The 27898-nt window shown below is 44.9% G+C and overlaps 1 protein-coding gene across 4 annotated transcripts in view; it reads right to left on the bottom strand.

Annotated features, from left to right (window-relative positions):
- The window catches only part of lilli (AF4/FMR2 family member lilliputian), a 195098-nt gene that overhangs the window by 62271 nt on the left and 104929 nt on the right, over positions 1-27898 (bottom strand). For all 4 annotated transcript variants that reach the window (XM_014353081.3, XM_014353082.3, XM_014353080.3 and 1 more), the window contains 3 exons: positions 16280-16469; positions 1506-2207; positions 966-1025 (listed from right to left, as the gene is read on the bottom strand). In XM_014353081.3, the coding sequence (XP_014208567.2) occupies positions 966-1025; positions 1506-2207; positions 16280-16469 (952 nt within the window). The remainder of the gene's footprint in view (positions 1-965; positions 1026-1505; positions 2208-16279; positions 16470-27898) is intronic.

Consider the following 27898-nt stretch of genomic DNA (forward strand, 5'->3'; position numbering starts at 1 on the left):
AAAAAAAGAACCACAATAAATAATAGCAGAGAATCGCGAGGACGAGAAAAAGTGAGATAAGGCCACCGCTGCCGTGGTGTGGCTCAAACAGCAAACGGAGGGTGCATCCCATGGGCACACGAAATCTCTCTGACTCTTTGCGCCGGCATCCGAACTATTCCCTCGCACGCGCGCGCCCATCTCCCTCCCTCGCGAGATGCCGCCACACCACCGTGTGTGTATACCGAATCGCCCTTTTTCTCTCGCCTGCAGCACCAACGGACCCAAGGAGAAGAAGAGACTCTCCTTCCGATTCTTCCTCGTTCCTTTCTCTCCCTCGCGCACCGCACACATCCGCGAGCACTACTGTGCACATATATATATACATACACGTCAACGAGGCGGAGTGCACCGCACTCTCGGACTCTCACTACTATATACTGTTGCCTACCTACCACCACCACCAGCAGCTCGCGCGCACCGGCTACTCTCCGCAGAACCGTGAATCATTCTCACGGCCGCTGCCCGTGGGAAAATAGCCAGGCCCCCGTGGTCTCTATGTACGCGTATATACGTCTTATATATACACAGGCATCGTCTCTCCGATGCTATATGTGTATGTGTGTGTGTACCCTTGCGCGACTGCTAATTACGAGCTGGTCTACGCCCGCTAACCTCCTCTCGCGAGACTCGGGATCGTTGTTGCGAATTACCGATGCGTCTGTACGACACCTAGAGGAGAAGATACTTGGATTTCGCGAGGCAATCCAGTTGACCACCTGTGTATATATACGTACACTTTCTTTTGTTTCTCTTCCTCCCTTGTCCCTATTTGTATATGTATACACCGTTACTAGCTACAGCTGCTGCTCGACGATGAGAAATTTCGCGAGCAGCTACGGGTTCGCGGGTGTTTTTCGGGAGGGATGCTCACGTCGCGGGTCGAGGAGCGAAAAACGAGGATTAATATACGGAGCGACACTCACCTTGAAAATCGTCTCCACCTCTGGCGTGCTACTACTGCTCATGTGCCTCGAGCTCGATCCCTGCAAACACCGTTAGAAAAGAAAAAAATATTTATTAATCATCATCAAGTTAGACATGCATCATTCTTGATTAACGCGTAAGAGTTACTTTGACAGCCAAACTGTATAGGGGCGCAAACGATTATCAAATCTGCTATATACATATATTATACGGTTGAGCGATCAATGAACGCGAGGGAGAAAGAGATGCTCATTTGCATCCTCGCTCCTCTACGGTACTGTCAGTGGCGTCAACCGTACAATTATATATATATATACGTATGCACAACCGAGCCGAGCTGTAAATTCAAGTATATACGCCACGGCGAAGCGTCCGGTACAATGGTTCGGTTTTAATTAATGACGAAAATAGAAGAACAAGGCAAGGGAAAAAAAAAAAAAAAAAAAAAAAAAAAAAAAAAAAAGATTTTACTCGTGCGGTGTCAGAGGGCTCGATGATAAATGATATTGCGTCACGTTTCAACCTATACATCCACTCACCGTATCGATGGGCAGCTTGGACAGCATAACGCTGGCGGTGTGCTGCAGTCTGCCCTGCGAGCCGTGCCCTGGGATTCCGGGCTGCTGCTGGACCGCGCCGGCGATCACTGGCATTCCTTGCGGGCCCAAAGAGGTCGAAGGAGGCAGCGCCGACGAGGATGGGGGCGGCGGTGGGCCCTTGGGGGGCATGACGCCGTGGCCGCGGTGCTCGCCGTGCTTGGCGGGCTGACCGGGATGGCCGACCCGGCCACCGTTGGGAGGCTTGCCGTTCGGAGGCTTGGCGAAGCCGCCTCGGTGCTGTTGGGACGACAGGGTCGTCGACGACGTCGAAGAGGATGACGTAACGGAAGACGAGGGCAAGGGTGGGGCCCCGGTCGAGGAGCGGGGACCACTGGGTTTCTTGAACTCTTGCGAGGACGGCGAGTTGCGGTTCATCGAGGAGTTCAGCCTGAGACTCGACGCGGGGTTGATGCTGCCCGAGGAAGCCGGGACTGGCGAGTTGCGGTTCATCGAGGAGTTCAGCCTGAGACTCGACGCGGGGTTGATGCTGCCCGAGGAAGCCGGGACTGGCGAGGGCGGGATTCCTTGCTGGTCGATCCCGTACAGCCGGCGGGGCTCCTCGAGCAGATGCTTGACCATCGAGTAGTTGCCCAGCTTCGATTGGATCTGCTGGGTAGTGCGGTCGTGCGCGTCTGGGTTCACCTGTTGGAAAATCGGAAAATTCATGATTACATCTCTACATCGATTCGTCTTTACATTTGTGTCATGTCGTTTGTGTGTGTATGTGTGTGTGTGTGTGTGTGTGTGTGATGGGAGATCGGTGTACTTTCATTGCACACAGGTACAGCAATATATATCTATGTTATAGAGTATTGGAAATATCAACGAATCAATTCACGAAAGCTTTGATACAATCTCCATATAGTTTGGTACAAGAGGTAAGTATCGGCTGGTATTAGTCTAGTTCTTGGAGCACTTTATTTTTTTATTTGATCGCAATTTTTATTTTTTTATTTTTTTTTATTTGTAATATGTAACAGTTATTGCGCTCAATGAAAATTCCTAACGACAGACCGAAGAAGCGAGACTTTAGAGCCCACGGGCTTATTTTCCCGTCACCCAAGACTCGTACAGTATTCGGCAAGAGATGGGGGGGGGGGGGCGAAGAAGAGGGACAAAGTCAGAGGAGCGAACGAAATAAGAGAGAAGAAAAATATTATGCAAACGAGCGAGCGCCGACGTGAGCAGAGGGGGTGGAGCAGAGTAAAAGTAGATGCTGCGGGGGAAAAGGAAGAGGATAAAAGTAGCGGAGAGAGGAAAAACTGTAAAAGTGCGCGCTCTAGTAAAGAGAAGGGGAAGGAGGGGACAGCTGAGAAAAGCTTGGCCCGAACTTTTGTACAATGTGCCGGGGCAACTTCCACCAGAGCGCTGCAATTAATACAACAGCAGGGAGGAGAGCAAAGTAGTCTAATAAGCAAAGTATCGTAATTTTCTTTCCCTTCGTATCCTTTTTTTTTCTGTGTGCTCTCCTGTGTTTTTCAGTTTTTTCTTTTTTTTTTATCTTTCACGTTTTGGGGTCACGGATTTTTTTTTTTTTTTTTTTTTTTTGCTTTGCTCTCGCACTCGGGACACGAGATTGCTGTTGTTGTTGTTATCGCTCGTATTGGAAATATTAATGCACGACGTCCTGACTTTTTTAACGCAATGAACCTCGTTTATTATTACTTTATCGCTGTAGCCCATTAATCGACGTGGAAAATGTCTTTTGTTATCTTGCATCAACTTTTTTTTTTCTACGATTGGTATGGCGAAGAAAATTTTTAAAACATGTGCCCCTCCTGGAGAACCTATATTTGTATCAGTCAAAAAAAAAAAAAAAAAGTCTCGTTAATTATCGCACACATGGACAGCACGTATATGTACGTACGATACATATTTTTACCTAACGGAGGAAGTGGGGCAAAAAACGCCGTAATTAAAAGACGCGAGGAAGAGTGGGCGAGCACAATTGCGCTTAGAAAATAAAAAGGAGGAAATACCCCCTGCACGGGAGGGGATGACTCTGTCTCTCCTCTCGGCACAAAGGACGATGGAAAAAAAAAGAAGAAACGGAGGGAAAAAGACTCCGACGAGGAGGAGGAAGCGACGCCGGGGCGAGATTGCACTCATCTGCGATTATTTTTCGCGGCGCGCCCTTTCTCCTCCTCCTTTTTACTTTTTCCACTATCCACTGATCTTGGGAAAAAAGAAAAAAAAAAAAAAAAACAATAAGGGAAAAAACACAGGATGGGGGAAAGCTTTTGCCATCGGCGAGGATTCCAGTCACGAGCCCAGGCGCGACGAATGGCTTAAATCGCGAAAATAATCGAATTTCGTTTTGCCTCCTTACACGCTCTCGTGCACTTTTTCTTTTTTTTTTCTCCCTGCTTTTCTCTCATTTTCTTCCCACTTACTTTCTCCCCTTCTCTCCTTTTATTAAAAGTGAACGGTAATTTCATTTGTGCTCTCTCGCGGGGGATATTTCCTCCCTCCACACGCGCTTACTCCACTGCGTGAGCTCCGAATGGAAAATCGTGGTAGGACGAAGTGGATTTCTCAAGCTGAATCGGAAGGACGAAAGTAATCCGTAATGGGGTGTATCAGGAATGAAGGCGATCGAATGGGTAAGCGAGTTTTCGATACTTCACGCGCTTTCGTGCAAACAATTTGAATTTGCTTCCAACATAATTAAACTAAATAATGTTTGGGAAAATGAAGAAGCCACAGTATAGGAGGTATAGGAAAAAAAGAGTTAAAGTGTGCCACTGAGATCGAGTGAAGGTAAGGGGAGAGAGAGAGGGTGGGGGAAAAAATTACAGCAAGGAAACGTTAATTTTGTTAAGTAGGATTTACATTTTCACTCATCGAGGACGGAAGCTCGGGCATCGGGCTGGCCACTTATTTGCACAAATCACTTTCAAAGACCGGTTATGGGACGGTCTTCTGCATACATTCAATGTACGCGTAAATCATCGAAATAATTTATTAGACATCAAACGTGTAGGTACCTCGTATAATTATAATCATCGTAAGGTCTTGGCAAGTAGCCGTTGAATTACAAGGTTGCAAAACACGCGTTGGATTTATGAATTTAAATTACAATGGTAATATAAATTTTACGAGTTGTGGTTCAGTGGTATTTCCGAGTAATCTGTAGCTGTCATCAGTGGTGTATATGTATAAATAACGCCGCATTGAGCGTATCTTTTTCGTTTTTCAATATTTTTGTTCGCGATAACCATCGGTTGGTGAATAATGTATCGAATTTGATGCAACGTAATTGCCCGAAAATCGTAATCTCGACGCGGTGAAAAAACAATAGCGAGAATTACAGCGTTCAGTTATCCACGACAGGATTACACCCAGATAATCGTTGTTTTACACATCGTTTGTACACGATTGCATTTTTGCAAATGAATGTTCACGCATCAAAAGAGACTTTTGACTAGTAGCAAATCGCAAAAAGTGCAAAACTACAACAAACAGACCATGCAATCGTCGAGTAACATAATCACGAGAGAGATACGTTTCGTATAGTAGCGGCAAATCATCGGGGATAACAATCGAGTTTTGTAACGTAACAGATAATTTGAGTGACTGGCGTGTGTGCATGCGACGATACGTGCGATAAAGGCATATGTTACCGCACAAAATTATGAGATTCGTGTTTGTAGTGCGAGCATACGTATATCATGAATTATTTCTTCTTTTTCGCTCGAGGAAAGGAAAAAAACATAAAACCGGTTGGAATCCAGTTAAAATCGCTCCCCTTCCTTTTTATTTGATTTTTTTCTTACACTCCCACCGTTAAAAGACGTCTCTTTCAGGAGCGAGTGCGGCTGAAGTCACTTTTGTTCTTACGAATTTTTGCGAAGCTCTTTTTTTTCATTTTGCCGACCACCTCCCCCGCAATTAAATCTCACCCTGCATGCATTCGCGCAACTAATTGGTACTTAAAAAGTATGTTTGTTATCGGCCATATCTGTGTAAGAGCGTGTATCGATTTTTATTATTATTGATGACCTTGAAAACGTCGCTTTCGCGATTACGATTGTTTCAACGCGACGTTGAAAAATTACTTCCCGATGAGCGGTTCTCTCGAGAAACAGCAAACACCGATGCTTTGCACAGATGTTCAATCGCACGTACGACAGCTTTTTTTCAATAAACATGTGTTATCTCTTTCGCTGCGCGCGTATAAAGCACCCGAGAAGTCTAATCGACTAGCTGGTGCTTGTAAATCGACGCGAAAAAAATGAAACTGCCAGTGCGCCGATGAGAGAGGAAGTGGGGGTCGCCCGGCAAGTACGTATAGTGACGCGATGTATGTGCGAGCGGGAATTCTTATTAAATCCAGCGATGATAATTCACGCGCCGGGACCACCCATCACTCGAGTGCCGTAAAGTATCTGCTTTATCGCTCCTTTCGACTCCGCAAGAAACGCACGGACTCTGCCCATCGCGGCATCATCTTTTCCTCTCTCTCTCTCTCTTTCTCAAGACCGTAACTCCTCGTCCGAGCGCGTAGTTATAAGTAATACGCCGAGGGGAGGGAAAAAAAAAAAAATGAAAACAAAGAAACCACACCTTATACGATCTCAAGAGTGGACTCTTTGTTACGGGCGCATCGAAGGGTTGTCTACGGCGAAATGCGCACGATAAAAGTCGCAACCTCCTGGTCTCGTTTAGCGTAAAAGCAAAGGGGACACTGATGTGTCTCTCCGAAGAGAGAAGGATATCATTGTTTTGCGCGACGATGCCGAATGCCCTTTTAACTCTCACCCCCTCGTATACCCTTCATCGTTGGGTACGCAACCCTTTGTTTTTTACATCCCTTCCCTCCCTCGACGCCTCGATACAGAAAGGCTTTTTTATCATGCACAAAGGGCACAATATTCTTTTGCACGGACTCCCTCTTCCACAGCTGCGGTGTTCATGTACACGTCAATATTTGGAAGATTGCGTTTTCGTCCTGAAATTCAATCGGTTGACGCAAAGTGAATTACCCCAGCGGTCGCTGCTCGACATTGACAAACGAACTTATACGCGTGACGAGCGCTTGGATCCGTTCGACCTTCCCCTGGTCTCTTTCTCTCCAGCCCACATTGCCGATGGCTCACCGTAGTACATTCACCAGCTATAATTAGGCCAGATGATTACCAATTTCATCTGATAAATATACCGTAACTCCTTGGGTCCCGTGGTGTCCTTGGTTTCAAGAAAAAAAGGCGAGTCTCATTCACCCGTAGTTCTGAACGCAAGTACCGTGAGAAATATCCTAGCACCTTTTTCTCTTCCATTGGTCTCAGTTTCCCGCTCGTCCACGCGAACCCATGCACGTGTATCCGAGGTTTGGTATTGATTCCACCCTCCTACCAGCGTGCAATTGCCGGCTTCTCTAATTTTCGCATTGTCCCTTTTTTTTCATCCTCTTCGGGTCCTTTCCTCTATGTACATATTCGCGGGCGTGCAATTCCCTCCTCCTCATATTTATTTCCTCCGATCCTCCCCGCTCATCTGTGCTCCCTTTGCAGTGGCAGCTTTTTTTTTCGTCTCATCCATATTTTTTCCTCCTCCTCTTTTCAATCTTCGCCGTAATAGCACCCAGATTCCTCAATTTTGCATCCCGTACCCCAACGAGTAGCGAACGTGTATACCTTTTATATATACGTGTACGTGTGTGCATTACTTTTGAGGGATAACATCGATTCCGGCGAGGATGAAAACGCGGCACTAGTCAGGCATCCCGCGCTTAGCTGTTGGGTGCAGTTCGCGTATTTAGCTCCGTGTTACTCAGTGTTACTGGTTTTTTGGATTACGAATTGACTGGGAACGGGATAGCAAAGTGTATGCGCGCCGAACAGCTCAACAATCAATCGATACGCGATGGAAGAGCCGCAACTGCGTCGATAAGCGCCCAATTCGATGAGGGGCTTTTAAATCAATCGCCTTACTTTTTTTTTTTTTTTTTTTTGTTTCTCCGAGGATGTTTGGTTGTTCAACCAGAGTTTGGAACAAAGAAGTCGAAAAAAGAATCAAAATGAAAAAATGGTAATGATTGTTTTCAACGCTCCAGCGCGAGGAAAAAGTTCAATGAGTAATATTCCTCGCCAAAACTTGGTATAGGGAATTACAGTGTGTCCGCGTGTGTATACGTGCACGGTTTTTTTTTTTTTTTTTTTTTCTCCAATGAAGAAAAGTAGCCTTGACTGGCCCGCTCGAGGTCGACTAAAACGTTCGTATACTCGTTTTCACGTATCCTATATGTGTGTGTGTGTGTGTCGGAAATTCTCACTTTAAAAGGCTGGCGTTGTTGCAACCTGATAGCATATACACTGCACGAGCCTTCGCCTCGAATTTTTTGCCCGCACACAAGTACAATATATCCACTCGATTAGATATTCCAAAGCCTCATCGAACTGTCTCTTTGTGTGTCTCATTGTTGCTGGCACACCATTACGCGTATATAAGAACGATCGACGGAAATCACGAGAGGAAGGAAGAAAAAAAAAAGTTAATTTCCCCCCCCCCCTAAGAGAGCAGCGGTATCTTGCATCTATTTAGGCTAAAAAGCCACAATCAATCATGCAAGGGAAATATTTGCAGACGGTCCGCCTATATATACGTGTACATGTAATACCTATACGGCTCGGCTTCGTGCAGGCTAACACGTTGTATTGATTTTCTCAGACTGATAACGTCAAAGCCCTGCCAAAAGCACGTACACCCGACGAGGTTAGACGAGAGAGCGCGCGCGCGCACAAATACATGCCAGACACGCTCCTCGGCGTCCACCACGCTCGTAATATTATTATAGGTGTGACGTGGGTATGTGTATACATTTGTGTGTGTGTGTTTATAATAGACATTTCACGGATGTATTTTTTTAAACCTTCGCGCGACCTTCCCGTTGAATTAAGAATCCACGTCCGCGTCCGAGTGCGCGATGACGTGCTGGATGATCCCACGAGTGTTGAAAACTTGCTGGGTATCAAAAGAGCCGTCGATCCATCACCCGGTCGTTCGCGCCCCGTGGTTTAATAAATTACGCGAAATACCAAAACGTCGCGTGCATTTGTAACACATACGTTCCCCGGCACGGCTTTTATCCTCGATTTTGTATGGGCTACGCGTAGGGCGGCCGTCGTTCGGCTACACTCCAGCCAGCGGCTATATGCGTATTAAGAGAGAGCCAGTTATTCGGCAAGTTGGTTCGTTTAGCGGGGGACTATTACCATGGGCGGGAGGCTCAATTGTCGTATAGTCAAAGTACGGCCGTGTGTGCGGGTGTGTCCCCTAAACGGCACGGGGCACTGCAGATAGATGTGCACTGCACGCACACATATATACATGTATAGAGATAAAGTAGGATATTTATGGAGAGGCGCGGTGCTCCCTCGCTTGGAAATGCCGTTTCGAGTGTGTGATAATCCGCGACTGGGACGAAAGTTCATTGAATCATTATTATTGTTGTTTTTGTTGCAACAACAGAACAAAAAAAAAAAAAAAAAGAAAAAAAAAGGGCGAGTTGGTGAGCAAACTGATGATTTAATTGATGTTACCCATGTGACCGGTCAAGGTGTTATTATTATTTTATTTCAATCGTACCGGCTGGTGTGCCTGCAATAATAAACGCAAATACCAGACGTGTGCAAGCGTATGGATAGGTGTTTTCTCATTATTTCGCCGCTGATTCAGGTTTCATGGTGGTACGAAAGGTACATGAGGTGAAGAAAAAGGAAAGGTGTAGTTCCTCCGGCCTCTGCGGAAGCGACTCTTCCGAGAGATTCAACAATACGGTTGCAGATCGTCATCGCCATCATCGCTAGCTTAAATAAAAAAAAAAAAAAAAAAAAAAAAAAGAAAAAATTAAGACCGCATTGTCATAAAGTCTTATCCTACAATAAACGCGTAAGTCATTACACCCAACTCGAAAGCTTACACACGGTCGAGTTACTTGCGGCAGCTACTGTTGCTCATCTCTCGCAAGGTCGGACGCGACTATCGCGGCGTCGAAGGGAACACTCGTGTATATGTATGTGTATATACAATAAGCAAACCAAGAAGAAGAAGAAAAGGGGGCAAGACATAGAAGGAGAAGCTCTGCTCGGGTAGATATGGGAGCGTTTGGGTACATTGCTGCTACCGCAGCGTGCGTATGTGAAAAAGGAGGTCACGCGCCCGTGTGATACAGACTACTATATATATATATGTATATTAAAGTTGTAGCTTTCACGCGAAAGAGAGTTGAGGCAAACGCGTGTATTGTATTATTTATAACGGTGTATTTGTGTGAGAGTGCAAGCACATCGTACGCACACAACACACACGCCTGCACAACTATCACTGCTGATGCGCCGTTTAATAGTACACCTGCATATGTATATATATATAATAAGTATGAATATACAGTATTATACACACGACATCGGCTCTGCTAGTCTGCTATAAGCCGAAGAGAGAGAGAGAGAGACCGAGAGACTCTCCGTGCAAGCATGCGTGTGAGCAAATGCGCCATTACGCCAGTGCCTTGACGCTCGTAATTGCGGATAGGTATACTGCGGAATACCGCTCTCTCTCTGGCAATATGCGTACATATATATATATCCGCACGTCCGTCTGTGTCTATATGTGCACGAGGTAAACACACAAGTGAAAGCACCTGATGTGAGTGATGCTCCGAAGCAGACATACGAGAGGGAGAGAGAGAGATATGCGGAGTAAAGAGAGGAGGTGAAGGTGGAGGAGAGGGAAGGTCGTTGTCCATTGACGCTTGTGTGCGCGCGCGGTACGCGAGGTCGTGATATACGTGTATATATATATACACGGTCCCGTTCCCCGATACGGGCGCGCTTCATAAATTATTGCGCCGGCTGACACTTTCGGTAATGAAGTTGAAGCTCACTCGCTACCTCCGTATATATTATACATCGAGCTTATTGACTCTGGACTCGAGTTATAGGGTGAAATTTTTTTGTTTTATCCCCCCTCCCCCTCCCCCACCCCGGAGACTGATACGCTAATCGAGGAAGACATGCAGTGCAACGCGAGGGGGAAAAAGCGCGACAGCGCAACTGTTTGCAAGCTCTGCAGCTGAGTCTTTGGGTGGTATACCTTACAAGTATACTTACGGTGATCTTGTATACATTAAGTATGTATAGTAGAATAAGCGTGTGTGGGTATACGAGCAGCATATATATATAGGGTCTTGGAGGAGGAAGTGGCGCAACTTGAAATGCAGAGGATGCGATGGGAACTCACGTGGGAGGAGGCAAAGTGACGTGTATCCGTTATGTGGGTTCTCAGCTACCAAACTAGTAAAAAAAAAAAAAAAAAAAAAAAAAAACCGATCGATTTGTAAGTGAAGGTATATCAGCACTTGGGTATATGGTCAAAGAGATTCGCCGACCACGGGCCACTTGATTCAATATTGTACCAAGTACGGATATGTCCCCACCTACGTATATTTATATAAACAAGCCGTTAGCCGAGGGTGAGGAGAAAAGACAGGACACTTGGGGGGGGGCCCCTCCTCTTGGCTATTACGTTTTCAATTTTACGCGCTTCCGTCTGCTCGTCTTCATTATTCTCTCTCTCTCTCCGCAACAACCGCCCGTTTCTCATTAGTCTTCCTCCTCTCTCTCCTTTTGTCTTTGCGAGTGCAGCGCGTTATCTCTCCTAGTCTCCGAGCACCCCAAGATCGAGCGCATCTCCATCAGATCCCCCCCCCCCCTCCACGGATTCACCGTATAGGTAGGGGTATACTCCCGAGGCGACTCGGCTCGCCGAGAGTAAACTTTAAGGTTGGCGCTGGAGAGCAGGACGAGAGAGAGGGACTCTTGGGGAAATAAAGTTAAAGGACGACGCTGGCTCTCAAAGCCTTGGAGTGTGTGTGTGTGTGTGTGTGTGCTGGATGATGGTGTACAGGGTTTAATTGGTCGTTAAAGATTTCGCGCCCGTTAGATGTGTGTACCTAAGTGTATAGGTACGTGTGTTTATACACGAAAACGACGATGCACGCGAGGGAGAGGACGATCGCTGTAATGATGGGAAATACGCCACCAACTTCTGATGTACACCTACATATTATGTATACGTATACACGTGTGGTTGAACGAGCTGCAGGTTTCCGCTCACTGTTCCACCCGCCCAGCCCCTGCTCTGCTCGAAACTTTGACGGACGAGGGATGATTAATTCAGGGGGACCACGGGGGATTCGATTATCATCCGCGCGTATGCGTTGAGGTATGTATGTGTATATATACTCACTCGACTCCGCACGAGATGGAACATTTACAAAACAAGCGCGAGTGTGCTCGTTACATTGCGAGGGGGGGGGTGAAATGACGTTCAAAGAGAAAAATGGATCGATTCGTTCGATGGAGAGACACTTTTAAACTTGGGCCCACACGCGTGTGGATCGAGTTACGGAAAAGCGTACGATGTGTAAACGCAGGGGGGGTAGGTAAGGGAGAGAAGGAGGCAAAACCGCAAGACTCGAGACGCGGACGATGAATAATTAATCGGCGGAGACGCGTAAGGGGATGGATGGATGGAAGGAGGGGAAAAGCGATCTAAATGAAATCGAGCGAATCACTGACGGTGCGCGCATATACTAATTTCGTGTTTGCGGGTGCGTGTTATGTTATGTATGGGGCGGGGGAGAAATAGAAGGGAAGAAAACTTGAAAGTTCGGATCGGAGGTACGGACAAGAACGAGAGACGCCGCGAGGGCGTGAGATGCACGGCGGAGGAAAAGTGCTGGGGGTTGAAAAAATATTCACGTGGGGAAGGACGGAGGGCAGCCGCGTAATGTATGACGGTGCGCGGTGTGCGTCGGGGAGAGGGGAAAAAGAAAAATTCACGCTGCTTTCTTAACAATTGAAATATATACATAATACTTACGTATGAGCATGGGGGTTTTGATCGTGTCGACCTCTTTAAATGTTAAAAAAAAAAAAAAAAAAGTAAATGAGCTTTTTAAGTAGTAAAATATTAATCCGAAAAATGGCAACAGCTACACGTGTGGATAATGCATTATTCTAAGAGTTAATATACTTATAATTCAATGACGAGCAGAATGCATGTATTCTTCCCTTAAGCTTAATTCCCTTTATTCGTCACGTGTACAACATCCACTCGTGATGAATAAAAACCACACTAACTCTACGGGTAAAGAGGGTGCAACAAAAAAAAAAAAAAAAAAAATAGAAGAGGAGGAGGAGGAAAAGCTGCCCGCGAGAGAGGAAAAAGACCGTTGTTTTTGACGCAAGCTCTCTCGCACAGTCCTACATTATACCTATACCTCCGTCCGTACACGATACGCATTACGAATTATGATGCATCGCACGTCCGTCACGGAGCTGTCCCGCTCGGCCAAGCATTCTGCTCTTCTCTTCTATTTTCCTATGTGTTACGTTACACGGTACAGACGAGTCCGTCTATATTTATGTTGTTACTTTTATGTATGCATACACACCAACATACCTATATAAACGCGCAACAAAGCATCCGTACGACACGATCGTATTGTTATAGTAGCGACTTGCAGACGTTACGTAACGTATATATATATCATACATATATACAGGTACACGGGCAAGCTAGACCAGTTAACACGCGTTGTACTTACTATGTATATGTAGGTATACCCTAGTTGTGCGTTTGTGTGCGTGCATGCGCGTGCGATTACGTGCAGCAATCTCGAACAAAACGACCTACAAATTGTGTTACGGGCTTCGTCTGTTAGTATGTAGTCTGATGTGTTAGTAGTTAGTCTGATGTGTTTTAATGTATTATCTGCTGTATCGTTGTTGGTTGTTGTTGTTGTTGTTACGCGTTATTTTTTTTTTGTTTCGTTTGCCGTTTTTGTTCGATTGTTTTGATAAGGACGAGAGCTTCGTTCGACTCGCCAAGGCTGCGGTCTCAAATTCTCATGCTTATCCGATGTCGGAAGAAGAAAAACCACATGTATAGAGAGGTACTCGATTTACAACGATTCGAGTGATTTTTTTTTTTTTCTTGTTTTTTCCTTCGTACGAGCAAAAACAAAAAGAACTCATTAGCGTAAAATCGGGGCTGCTCACCCGAGAGCCGCAAATACAACCCGAGCGATTCAGTTGTTACACGATGATGATGATGATGTTGTCGGGGGGGAAGGGCACATTACAGGGAGCGCAATCAAGACATAACTTCCTCGAGGATACCATACATCAGCGGCGCATGAAATATAAACGTAATATTATTTCGTAATGAGGATTGGAAGCGGTCGACGATAATATAACGTACGAACGAGGACGAGGAAGAAGCGCGGTCGTGTTATTCGCTAATTTCGCGTCAAGAAGCGCTTAATTAGCACAGGGATAATGCCAACATCACCCCACCGCAACTATGGATAATAGCTCAGTGCCGTGTTTGTGTTTTAATTAATTCGTGAGGTAAACGTCAAAGGGTAGTGTTCATGGCATCCGCTCCTGTTCCTTCCCGTTTCTTTCGTCGTCCATTCACTCGGTCATCTTAAGCATCATACGAAAGTTGCGCGTGTCTTTTGCAGTTTTTCTTAAATTCACCTTGACCGGAGCGGAAGAAAGAGACGCAACATGTAAATATCTCGATTTTTCGATCCATCGAACAATTCGCACCGAGAAAGAGAGAGAGAGAGAGAGAGTTGAAATAAAAAAATCAAAGGACACGGGTATAATGACAACAACGTACCTATGTGGAAGCCGATGCTTCGAAACGAGGGGAAAAAAAAATGAGGGATCGAGTAACAAAGGACATGTTTATGTTCTCGATGAAACTCGACAAATGGATACATACGTCCTCGTTGCATTGTCGTCATCGGAGCGCAAATTGAAGAGTCTTTGCCGGATCGCTAGTGGCGTTTGTACGATAAAAAAAGGGGCAGGGGGAAAGGAAAAAAAAGTCTTGTTTTGAGCTATAGCATTGCTGCTCGAGAGAAGAACTCGTCGTAGACAAAGGGAGGAAGAGGATACTTGGCGTTGGAAGCGAGAGGCTGATGTGGTGCACTAATAAAGGAAAAAAAAAAAAAACATACAGAGGACTCGTTGTTTATGCGCGTTGGCGTACGCTTCTCATTAATTTGTTTGCTTTTTTTCTTTATTGTTTCTCATCGCATTATTCAAGCGACGCGGGAACAGCAAAATCGTACAATAAAAATGCAGGGACGCGTAGGATAACTTTCGAGGGGATGAAACATATGTACGACCTATACGGATTTCATAGGCTCCGAAAAAGCTCGCGACCAGCCTATACGAGATAGTATGCAACGCGCTGCATATCGGTTTCCGAAAAATTTTTGTACACCTACTCTCACTATTTATAAAAAAAAAAAAAAAAAAAAAAAAAAAAAAAAAAAAAAAAAAATGATTTCCAACTAACCGGCACACACTGCAAACTCGTATACAAAACAAGGGCGAAGGAGATATAAAAAATTCCATACGCCATACTAAAGGGGGTCCCGTCAACATGGTCAGCGTGACACATGGCGTACCCCCACTGGAAACTGCCGTATATGCAACACCGCAACGTGTATGTTATATACGCACATATAGTGGGGAGGGGGTTGCCGCGAAAATTAGCCATGCAGGATACGCGCATGTATACAGCAGTGGCCGGCCGAATTTATCGGCGATAAGCGCGCGAACGGACTAATAACGAAGCTCTCCCACGCGGCGGCCGGATTTATGAAATTACACGCGCGGCTAGCTCACCCTCCTCCTCTTTCGTTATACTATAATGGCGTGCGTCCACCCAAAAGAGGAAAAAGGGAGGGAGGGAAAGGCTGTGCACTGCTTATAATATACATATATATATAAAGGGAAAAAGCCAAAATGCACTCAATATTCGATTTCACCGTCAGTCAGAGTAAGGGGGGGGGCGGGGGGGAAAGCTGCAAGCACCGTGGATTTATCGGAAGAGCCCGAGATTAAGCGGGTGACTTTTCCCTCGACTCTACCGGTATTTGTACTCCACCAAAGTTCCTTATTAAACTTTATGGATTTTATGAGGATTTATTGGAGAACGTCGCTCCATCAATGCCCACCCCCCATAGCCCTTTCTTTCTTTCTCCGCTTCTCTTTGTGCTACGTACCGATGGTATATATATTATGTATGTAGATATAACACCGGAACGACGCTGGTGGATTTGAATTTCCGACTTTCGCAATGAAATCACGCCGCATAGGGGGAGTGTTTTTTATGCGCTCGTTTGTCGGAATGCAATTGGACGCGTGATTTGTGCTCTTGGCTCTGTTTTTTTTTTTTTTTTTTTTTTTTTTTTTTTTCGTACAACCGCGAGATTATCTCTTCAGTCACTCGATGTTTGATTTTCAATCTCAACTGCATCCGTGAGATCGATTGATCACGAGTTTATATGAAAAGAAAAAAAGACAAGAGCTATCCTCGACGCCATTTGTTAAACTATCACTTAACCCCAGTGGCATCGCAAGGATCAAAGACGGCCATCCGTGTCCGACCAACTTCTCGACAATCGGACTAATCGTTTATAGTAAAGTCGTCGACCTCTGCTTCCACCCACACTGGCATGCATTTCCGTAGTTTGCGTATGTATATGTATACGTGTGTGTAAGTGTACGAAGGCGAGCTCTCGTCTCTGTCGCAAAATCGATCGTTTCGCCAAAGTTTGCGACAAAGTTTCAAGAGCCCATGAATATATATGTATGTATGTATGTATAAACACAGGTGGTACTTACCTTGACTGGGGCGCGGAAGAGCGAGTCGGTCGCGAGATCTGGCTCCATCTGTCGGCCATGGTTGTGATGGCCATGATGGTGGTGGCCGAGCCTTGCGTCCGGGGCCGCCAGGACCGCGGCCTGCTGAGCTTGGACCGACATGGCTGCGCGGGCCTGTCGTTCGCGCTCCCGCAACCGGTCCCTGTCCAAGCTGCAATCACAAAACGAAACATCACGTTATTTTTTTATTTTTTTACAAAATCTTTACTGAATTTTTCAACAATGTTGCTCATCAGCTCTTTGATCGATAAAAATAGCTTCATCGCGACTTTCAACTGATCTGTGCGATTAAAAACACAATGGCCAATGTAGCAACTCCCGAGCCGGGACACAATGCGACACAATGGCCCCAAGAAAACTCGAAAGAGTAAATCTAATCGCTTGCTAACTACGACGACAAACGCTACATGGGACTTTTTTGAGGGGGTAAAAAAAAAAAAAAAAAAAAAAAAAAACACACGCGCAGGTCGTTAAGTAGAACGTCACCGCACAAACACACAGAGGGGAAGAGAGGGTTGAATCGGGCGAGAGGATTTCGCGGTTTTTCGGAAAAGGGAGGAAAGTGGATAAGAGGATGGAGAGGAGGAGAAGCGCAGAACTCATTTCCGGGCCGATCTCTGGGGGCGCGTTGTTGTTCCCCTTTGCGCCCCCTCCCCCCCCCGTGATGTGTATACACCAACCAGCGACGTCGACGCTCTGGGGTATTTCGCGAGTGGAGACGAAAAGGTGTGGGCGGCCCGTACACATTGTATACATGTACGTGGAAGCCTGCAACGAATATCAATTATCGCGATGCACAGCCTTTGTGCTCTGCTATATATACACCGTCCAAAGTATATGGTATACATTTATACCGTGCATAGAGGGGATGAAAGCGCGCAAAAAGCCCCGATAATGTTGTTATAACTTGTAATACCGGGGTTTTAAAAAAGATCCGCTCTTGTCGAGCGTATGAAGTTTCATCGTTACGCGTTTGCGTCAGCCATACAGGGGTTGTGAAAACTTACACGTATATATGTATATATGTATCACGGATGAATTTATTCAAAACTCGTACGTGCAGCTCGTGGCTTCAAACTTGGTGTGCTTAAACCCCTTAAAATCTTTTACGGTTACGTTGAGAAAGTGGAAGAGAGAGAAAGAGAGGGATGGAAGATGATGGTATAAAAAAAAAAAATCCCTCGCGCGAGGAACTTTAGTCGTTGCCGTCGTCGTCAACCCTCCATCTCCTAAACTTTGATGCTCGACCGGAATTTCAGACCTACATCTTGGCGTCCCATATACCTATATAACACATAAATGCAGTGTTTACTAGAAGAAAAGACATTTTTGTACATAAAATACACAAAAAAAAAAAAAAAAAAATCACATGTACCGTTTGTATCACAGAGTCGCGTGGAAAAGTAATAAAAAAAAAAAAGCGCGTTTCAACGTTTCCCGCGGCAGTGCGGAAAATGGAAAGGCAGATAAATCGGAGGGAGTATACGTATATGTATGTGAGCCGCCGCAAAAAGAGCACAAGCGAGATACGGTAGCAGAGGTGGAGGAGGGGGTGCCAGGGCGACTAGCAGAGGCCCGATATTGCGCCCTGGATAATTAATTCTCGTTAATCGCGGCCTATTTGGAATGGTAATGAGGGCGGATGATTTAAGCCGGCTGCGCCGCGTGCGGCCCACCCTACCGTAACCTCCCCCTCATTGCCTCTGCTGGTGTATTGTAAGCGCGTGGGTGCGTTTTTCGCTTATTTTTATACAGCAGTATGTAACCTACGGGTGGGAGGAAAAAATTCTCCAAGGGGGCGTTTATCTTTCTGTTCTTTGCACCCTTTGTGTGGATCAAGGGAATCGTTGTGCAGCCAATTGGTTATTTTAAGGGATGTATTAATATGTATTCACTGGGAAAAAAGGCGCTTTGCTTATTTAACGAATGGTATTTGGACGATTCAGTTTGGGGCGAGATATTCGTTGGGCAAACAATGTTCGTCACTTCCAGAGTGGATGAAAAAAAAAAAAAAAAAAAAATTTGGCCAAAAATTAAAAAATTCAATACGCGTAACAAGTACTCAATACCTAATGAAGCTTCTGCTGTTGATGCATGATTGGCGTGTTGCGCAATGGATATCAATTCAGCGCACGCACTAATAGCTGTAAACAAAAAGTCTTTATGCTCGGCTATTAATTGTGTTGTATATGTACGTCCGGCATTGTATCGAGCACCGGTATCGCGTTACAGCGTATCTTTTGCACAACCCGAGTCCGCCTCGTCCTCAGTTGATCGTTGCAACAACCGTGTAATAATAGGAGCTGAGGAATATCAGTCCATGTTGGTTTTTTTTTTTTTTCGATTATAGTTTATACGCACAAACCCCGAGAGAGGGAGAGACGGTAAAATCCAAAAACAAAGAGCTCGACGGGAGTTTTGCATTAAAACTTGTACGCGCCAACGCCGCGTATCAAAGCTATTTCAGAGAGGAGGTGGAGGGTGGGTGGCGGCCGAACTCCACCAAAGAGCGAACTTAATTAAAGTTTAGACGATTAATTAAAAGGCGACGAATTAATTACCACCCGGGAGTTAGAGAGAAAAAGAAGCACGATTATCATCCCCAAAGAGAAGAAGACGATGAGTTTCCGGCAAGTTGGTCATTATTGTTACAGCCGGTGCCACCTGTCCGCATCCCGGATTTGCCGAGAGTGTATATCTTTTTCTGCCACGCAGAGGCGAGAAGTTTTTGCACTCGAAAGAACCAGGCGGGGAGGGACGATCGCATGTATATATTAACTTTGCTTGTGTAGTATACACGTATATTACGCGCGTTTATTTCTAGCGCCGTTTGAAGGCTAAGCGAGCGCGGGACCGATTTTCTATCTCGTATAATACTCTCTACTGGCGCTCGGCTTTCTTTCTTGATTTTTTTTTTTTTTTCGTCCCTTATTGTTGCGCGTATCGATTATTTTTGGATATTTTCTTCTTCCAACCCCTCGCGCCCACCCGTGGCTGTGACCTCCTTTTTCTCTCGGGTATCCCCCTTCGATCCCTTTTTTTTTTTTTTTTTTTTTTTTTGGGAGGAGGGAGGGAGAGCATCTTAGACTCGTAGGACACGGGCTTACAGTCGAGTTTTACACGCGTAAACGAGGAATGATTTATTTTTATGAAAACAGACAAAAACTGACACATATATAATATGTTCCGGGATTAAAATAAATCTCCAGAGGATTTAAAGTTAATGGTATTCAAAGGACGAAAATAAACTCTTGTCCGACCGAAAGGTACGTAACGCGTGGCAAAAGGCCTTACACGCTGGCAATTGAGCTGTATAAAATATCGTACGGTTGAATAATCAAATCGTTGGATGGACGGATGCAACAATCTGCCGGTTATATACCTACTTTCCGTGCGTGTGTTTGTTGATAATATTGTACAAGTGGGCACAATGAGAAACAATAAAGAAAAGTGTGCAAACAATAACAACCGGTGAGAGAGAGAGTCTCGACGATATTCCTCTGCAGCAGGTGAATCCGGCATTGTACCCGTGCGATACAAAGCGCTGCGATCTCGTAACTCCCGGTGAAAATTGTCAAGTCGTTCTCGAGCCCGAGAGAAAGAGGAGGGCGATAAGGCTATTTATAAAGGCTAATTAATCAATTTTAACGCGTGATTTTGGCAAAACGCGGGAACGAAGAGAGGCTCGATTACAGCGTAACGCGATTTATTGCGCAAACATTTAGGAGTTACGAAACAAACGTGTATACGCAACGATCGGTGGAGCTGGATTGATTGACTGCAAGTTTTTTTTTCTTTTCTTCTTAATTGAATAACACTTTTAATTGCACGTGTATTAATCTAATTTGAACGTAACATGATCAGTCGATTGGAAAGTAATACTCCAGATGGAGGGGGGAGACCAACTAAATATTCATCATCCCAATCGTCCCTCCATCTTGCCCGTTCCGATTTTTTCGCCGACCACCTCTTCCATTCAGCCAATAAAAAAAGCCTCGGGCCGAGCCAAGCGTACAGCAAAAAGCACTCGTATAGAGACACACGGTGGCGAACAGAAAAAAAAAAAAAAAAAAAAGAGAGTCTCTAAAATATTCATCTTGACGTATAAACACCGGCGTTATCGTTAGGCTTCTCTCTCCTCTGCGGCACCGTGTGTCCCTGCGGCTTGAGCGCAAGCTCCGATAATCTCTCTCTCGCACAAACACACACACGCGCGTATACCATCCGCTAAAAGCCAGACTGCTGTTGCTGCTGAAGAGCTTATCGGTCGGAGGCTAGTTTAATGCCACAAGAGCAGAGAGAGGCTGCGAAGGGAAACGTACGACAGACGCACGCGAGCGCGAGTGTGCAGGGGCATAACGCGTGTATGTGGGCATCTATCGATAAAAGAAAAAAGGAGAGTGTACGGATCTGTTGGTAAGTGCCGAGATTTATAACTCTTTGCTGCTTCTTATTTCTTTTTCCCTTTTTGCCGCTGTACGAAGATGATCTTTTTTTCTTTGGTGATTTGATTTCTCTTTGATTGAGGGATAGTTTGTACGATTTTTTTTTATCGAGGATTTTACTGTTGAACAAAACTCATCGATGAGAGTCAATGTTTGTGTATCAAAGAAATCGAATGAAAAAAAAAAAATTATCGCTCGTGCCTCGGTTGATTTGTCATTAAAAGTTTTTCTACATCGACCGTTTGTACCGGTGGTTCATACCCCGTGACCCTATCGATACAGGCTCCGCACTCTATAGTTCAGAAGATCAATTAATCCTGAAATTAAAAAGTGTAATCGTCAATTAGCGCAAAATACACGCATCGATCGCGACCCTTAACCAACGCTTACAAATAGAAAACCAATTACAACTTGATTATCGTGAGTGTGTGTGTATAACTCACTCGTGCTCTCAAACACACACAATTCACGTCCCCAAAAAAAAAGGCGAAAGAGATCGACTCTCTATTATCAGTGCAATCGCGCCGTTCGTGCACTCGGGGCAAAATAAATCATCCGCTCGTTCGCGCGTATACAAACACACGCGCGTACGGTGTCCGACTTCCCCCTCCCCCCACTTTACTCTCTCGAGCGCGTAATTAGTTCCTTATTTAGCGGCTTTCTCACTCTCTCACTTTGGAATCGCACCTCCCCGTGGCGAGAGACAATGAGATATACATACATTACACCTCGAGAGAGAGAGAGGATCCAAAGCTCAGTCGCACCAGCTGTCTCGGCATACCGTTACACGCGATCGGCCTCGCCGATTAGACGAGCCAACGACCAGCGCTATTTTCTCCTCTCCATTATTTTCTTTTTTTTTCTTTCTTTCTAACTTACTGTATATATACGTTATACTTTGTTTCTTTTATCCCGCGCGCGAGCAAAGTTATACATATGGGCGCGCACGAGTCGCCGCGCGATTGAACTATAAAACGGAGAGATGGAACCCTCTGTCTCTTTCACTAGCGCGATTTTAATTAACGGAGCTCTTTCCCCGCTCCGCCTTCCGTTCGTACGCTGCACACGGCGGCCAAACCGATTCCGCTGGGATTGATTTTAATGCGCGTAATGAAGTACGGTGTTTGCCGCCGCCCTTTTTTTCCCTTCGCCATGTACACCCCGCGAGGTGGATCATCCGCGCTGATTAAAAAAGTCTGGCTGGCGCGAACCTTTGAAGGCATGTGGCATCACCCCTCGCGGTGCTACAAATTGAGAAATCGTTTTTCAAAACGCGCGCTCGTACGGAGATCTCCCCCTCCCTGAGCATCGCTTCCGTTGGCGGCCCCATCTGCTTGTCGGATCTAATTATAAAACGAGCTCGTAAACATCTCCGGTTCAATGACGGAGCTCAGTTAGGAGAAAAAAAAAAAAGGGTTGAGGGTGCAGCGAAGGAAGTCCTAAACAACGAGTGTGGGTATTTTGAAGCACCGATATCGCTCTCGCGCGTCGACAAACATGTATACGTACCCCAAACCCCCCTTTTTTTCGATATATCAGTCGAGGGATCGTGAAAAAAGGGGGGAGGAGGAGAAAATGGATTTAAAAAAGTCCTCCCCGCAAGTATAATTACAATCGATGGAGAAGGAAGAAGAAAAAAAAGTTGTGTGTTTAAGGGTAGGTAGCAGCGTTTCGATGTCGGGCGTAAACGAGCAAATACGGGGGGAGTGAGCGCGAAAAACAAGCCGCTAACGAGCCATCGATCGATCGGTGCGACGAAGGGAATAAGAAAGGGGCTCGCGAAGAACAAAAGGGTGCAAAAATTTCGCCCTATACCGGCGTCCTCATTAGCGACGCGTTTGTGTTTTTATCTCGTTTTTCCTATATTTGTTTATTCGTTTTTTTAATAACTTTTGCACAACATGTGCAATGCTGCATCATTTTACGTCTACACGGTAAAAGGAGAGATTTTTGATAACGATCCGTTTTTCTTGCAGGGCTATATTACGCTTCCTCCCTCCAATTGATACGGACATACATACAGAGACAGGGGAGAGAGTTACGCGCTTGGGATCTTGAGATTTAAAATATCGCGGGAATGCACGTCACATGCGTATACATGCATATAGTAACCAATAGGGGGGGGGGGGGGTAGAAACACGAGTATCGGCCGTGTATAACAACCGTAATAAATTTCAGATAAACGGAGACGGGTTGTAGGATTTGCTTTTCTGATGGTTTTTTTTTTTTCCTCCTCTCGATTTTTGTTATTTTTCCCAAGGTTATCTCTAGGTACATAATTACACATTTATTTTCAGAATTCAGCGCGAGCTGGAGGCCTCGCGTGTTTGTTGTTTCGCTTTGATTGCTGCGCGCGGGAATCAATTTTCGTGCCGATGTATACTCGTGCAATCATTTAAATTTAATAGACAGCTCGGCGCCGAGGAGGAACGACTCGTTTAGCCAATTTCGTACAACTTTCGTCGTTAATTAATATAGAAAACAAAAAAAAAAAGAAAAATATGTATCGCTTTGGTTCGGCCGATCGATTGCGAAATATGAAATCCAAAAATAGTAACTCCGATTGCCTACAACGTGGCAGCGATAATTCAGCGGGGGGGAGCTAGCATGACTAAAATCGTCAAAAATAAAACCGCACTCACGGCCCCACGCTATATGGGTATACGAGTCGACGCGATGCACTCTCGCGATGATTCAGCTAGCGCATCGAGTCATAATACCTTGTACATGTATTTATTATATTATACGCGTTAATGTACAATAATGATGATAATCAAATTATTATATGTGCGTAAAAAAAAAAGAAAAAAAAAGAAATTACCAGACGAATGTCACGACGCACACGTGGAAACAGAAGAGGAAGAAGGTGGCCGTTGGTAGGGGTATAAAAAATTTGCAATGGAAAATTGTAAATACAGCGTGCAGGCGAATGTTTGTAGAGGCAGAAGAAGAGGAATATAAAGAGTAACATAGCGTAATAGAGATAGGGGAGTGCCAACGATGCGACGTCGCTCGTATTACAGTCGTCAACGGTGACGGCGCGATGTGTGTACATGTAAGCATATACAAGTATACAATACGAAGGCCTCTCAGCCGCGTTTGCCTCGTGACCGATGCGCAGTCGCTTACCGAACGATGTCAGTGTGTCAGTGTCAAGGCGTCGTTGCTACTCTTCTCCTCCTCTATTATTTACACACACAACAACGTCTATTGCTATGTTATACGAGAACGTCTATTCCACACGTGTCTATCTATCTGGTCTCTGGAAAGAAGCAACGTATACATTTGACAGATGCGGATTATACGGAATCGACAACCCGTATTTTTCAACGATTTCGAATGTTAAGTCATGCGGAGTTTGAAGTGTCGCAGCGGGTCGATGTAGTCGTTACTCAATCGACATACGCGTGTAACTTGGCTCACTGTACATAACATAATATACATACGATAATATGGTCCGAAAGATGATTTGGACGAAAAAAATGAGACAGAGAAAAAAAGGGGCCGAAAGCCGGTTGGGTAAAGTGTTGCCCGATGGCTTTGATGGTTCGTCTGGGTGACGAGGAGGCGATGTAAATTAATATACGCGTACAGGTGAAGTTTCAGCCAATTATCGAAGTCCGCGCTGGACTTTACTATCCGACGATCTTCGTTTTGTTCTCTTCATTTGCTTTTTCTATTGTAGTTGTGGAGTCATTTTGGTTCGGAGTATCGATGACACCTTCTGTCATTTGAATCAATTACATTTGTAAGGAAGCACGACTTTCCGATTAATCCTCACGCACGTCCGTGTTATAAATATATAAATACATATCCTAGCGGGTAATTAATTTTTTTTTTTTTTCAAGTTTTATTATTATGCTTTTCTGTTAAACAGGAAATAAACTGACTATACTTTAATAATTGATCATTAGTCGATTGGAGACTATCCGTTTTTAATTTATTTTATTTTCAACGTATTATAATCATCGAAATATGATGAGCCAAGTACTGATTCTATAATAAAACTGATACACGTATAAATTCTCGGAAATAAAAATATAAAACAACCCCTTTCCAACCATTTCCATCACTGTCCGAACCGCAACGTACACCCATCTCCGACATCAAGAGGAAAAAAAAATAAAAAAAACTAGTCCAGCAATGCGCGAACGAAAAGAAGAGTTTGTTATTATTACAGGGAGCACGAAAAAGACTAGAGGTACACCAAGTGTACAAAACCCCGGCAATAATCAAACAGCGAGCGATGAGGGAAATTCCGCCCACGGCGACATTGCGATCGCTCGCTCGTTAGATACATCGACGCACAATAATTGCTCCATATTTTTTCTTTTATTTTCAACAACCCGCACAACCCCATGATGCAGTAGACTTTAAGTGTCGCGTACCTGCGCTGAAAGTGGATTATTATTAACGGAGTCGGTAAGGAGGAGGAGTTTCCCGTTGGTTTTTTATGGCCCTCTCTTGCGAGGAGTCGCGGCCGCGTTTCACTTCTCGCGCGGGTTTAAGGTTACAGCACCGCGCCCAGGATTTCCTCGCGCGTTTTTTCCTTTCCTCTCGGACAAGCGAGAAAGAGAGTCTTGTTTATCTTTGCTCGGGCCGCGAGAGATTCTTTTTTTTTCTTTTTTTTTTTTTTTTTTCCAATCCGCCGTAAGTTTTGCTTACGCAAAATGAGCGTTTTTCAGGATTCCGACATCCGTTTTCGCAAATATGGAGCCGTGCAAGCCGATCTTTCGAAAGAGAGTTCGCATCGAAGGGAAAATTGTCGATGCCGTTATAAATTCCCTGGGAGTAAGGCTTTAATGTTTTTTTTTTTTTCCCCTTCTTCGCACAGTCCGAGTGTATATTTACGGTTAATTGAAAATTGCTGGGAATAAGTTAAGCAGTGCGCTGTGGGAAAAAATAAAAAATTGTTTCGCCGTTAGTCTCTTTTTTCCTCGGGGTAATATACAAGTTTGAGCGTAAACGCGTAAAGTATTTCCGAGACGCGATACCTGCACGTGTAGAGCGACAGCAACGACAAACTTTCCGGGCAACTCGCTTTTTTATTACTTTCAATTTCAAGTCAAACTTTCGAGATATCGCGTTTTTTTCTTGTCTCTTCTTTTTATCCCTACTTTCTTGACATCAGAGATCGGTATGGGGACAAATTTTGTTTGCTGGAGAACTGGTCATGTCAATTTTTCAAATGGTATGAAAGAGAGTTAAACGATTTTCCTTCCTAACAATAAATAAAAAAAATACCTAGTTTGAACTAAACAAAACAAACAGCAGCTGGCTAACCAGCAAATAGCGGCAAAAACGATAATATTCCATGGCGTGGACGCAAAAAGTGCCTCCGTCAAAGTAAGTAGATCACTAGTCTTTGGTAGCAAAAACACGTAATCGGCCAAAGAGCTCGCTGGCATCGGGGGAATCGGGACGACCAGCGCGGCAGAGGAGAAGAAGAAGTTTCTCGCGCACGACGCGAACTCAACGGCAGACCTGCTCGGCGGCTCGTTAATTCCCCGCAAGGCTGCACGTACACACATGTGCAATGATAATAAGTAAGAAAGCCGAGAGTTTCCCCTTGGCTTTTTACGCCTCCGCCACACATGTGAGGTGCACTTTGAATTGATGCGATCGATTGGTGCGGGTGACATATTTTGATTCGAGACGATGGAAGAAAAAAAATCCAAATGGTTACCAATGCAGGGGGGCTCTCCTCTTTACGGTCTATTTGAACACCTAAGCACATCTGTTTTTTTTTTTTTTTTTTTTTTTTCTCCAGAGAGTCGGGGATACCGATAATCGAAAAATCTCGGGAAGCTCGGCGAGATAGTATCGATTTTCCGTGCGCAGACTTCTCGCGGAACGACCAACCACTTCTCGCGTAATCGCGTGGATTATCTTGGCTGTTGGCAATATTATGCCGTATAATTACGGGCTCGCTTTCGTCGAGGGAAATAATTTGCCGAGGACGGACTCGTGTGTTTTACTCGCTTTGGGAACAATAATAATCTTGTCGCAGACGGTTATGTCAGAGGAGACAGAGAGAGAAAGAAATTATACTTTGTGCAAGAAATTTCGGCAAACGCGTTTTTATGGAAGCTACGGCAGTGATAATGATTCGACACATGACCTCTAAAAAGAGAGCAAACGAAATTCAATTTACCTCGCCATTGGCAGTATAGCCCCCAGGGCCGTATACGATTATGCGGGTTCAAGGATACAGATTAATGTATAGCTTTATACGCGCAAAACGAGTTTTTTCATTTTTTTTGTTTTGTTTTGTTTTTTTATAAACTTATTCAGAAAGCCTTCAAAACACGTGCCGATGAAACAAATTTTCCTCCAAAAAATAGTTTTTCGCTCATTTTCACTTTTACTAATGGTAAAAAAAATCTATTTCACACGTACAGAAGCTCATACTTTTCTTTAAACCCGCGCGGCTCGGGAGTTACATTGCTATTACCTTTATCGTGCATGCTAAGATGACGGGGGGAAAAAAAAAGAGCAAGAGAGGCCATCAGGCCCAATCCGTCGGCAGTAGCATAACAGAGACGGAAGAAGCAAGCGAGCATGTATTTACCCATCTTTCAAACATGCGCACTAAGAGAGAGGGAGTAGAGACACGTGTATGTATATACATGTATGTACCTATATATGTGCTTCGATAACGCCAATATGCGCGCATCAAAACAAACGAGTAGGAGAACATCTACACTCGCGATGCGTGACCGTGTATGTGCGTGATGTGTAAGCACACATATATACGTACACGTGAGTCGGCCATTTTTAAAAGGAAACCAAATCGCACGACGCGCTCTCTCTCCCTTTTTTTTCCAGAGCCGGAGAGTTGTGTAGTTGCCACCGCTACAGGGGCATTACGTAACGCGACCCACACCAACGGAATACATTTCATGCATAGGTACACGCACATTTATATTTATGCATATGAAGAGCACGTACTATATCGGAGCAAACAACGAGCGAGCCGGGAGAGCGAAAATCACTCGCTGGCTCATGATGATGTGTTCAGTGTCGCGAGCGGGGGTGGGGGGTGGAGGAGATTCTCCGTTAATAATGGCAACAACGGCGAGAAGACACTATACTCTTTCTTTATTCTTCTTCTTCTTCTTCTGTCCCGAGGTCG

Source organism: Copidosoma floridanum, unplaced genomic scaffold, assembly GCF_036245765.1.
Source record: "Copidosoma floridanum isolate Cflo_tuat_1 unplaced genomic scaffold, Cflo_Japanese_pri ptg000006l, whole genome shotgun sequence".
Taxonomy (NCBI): domain Eukaryota; kingdom Metazoa; phylum Arthropoda; class Insecta; order Hymenoptera; family Encyrtidae; genus Copidosoma; species Copidosoma floridanum.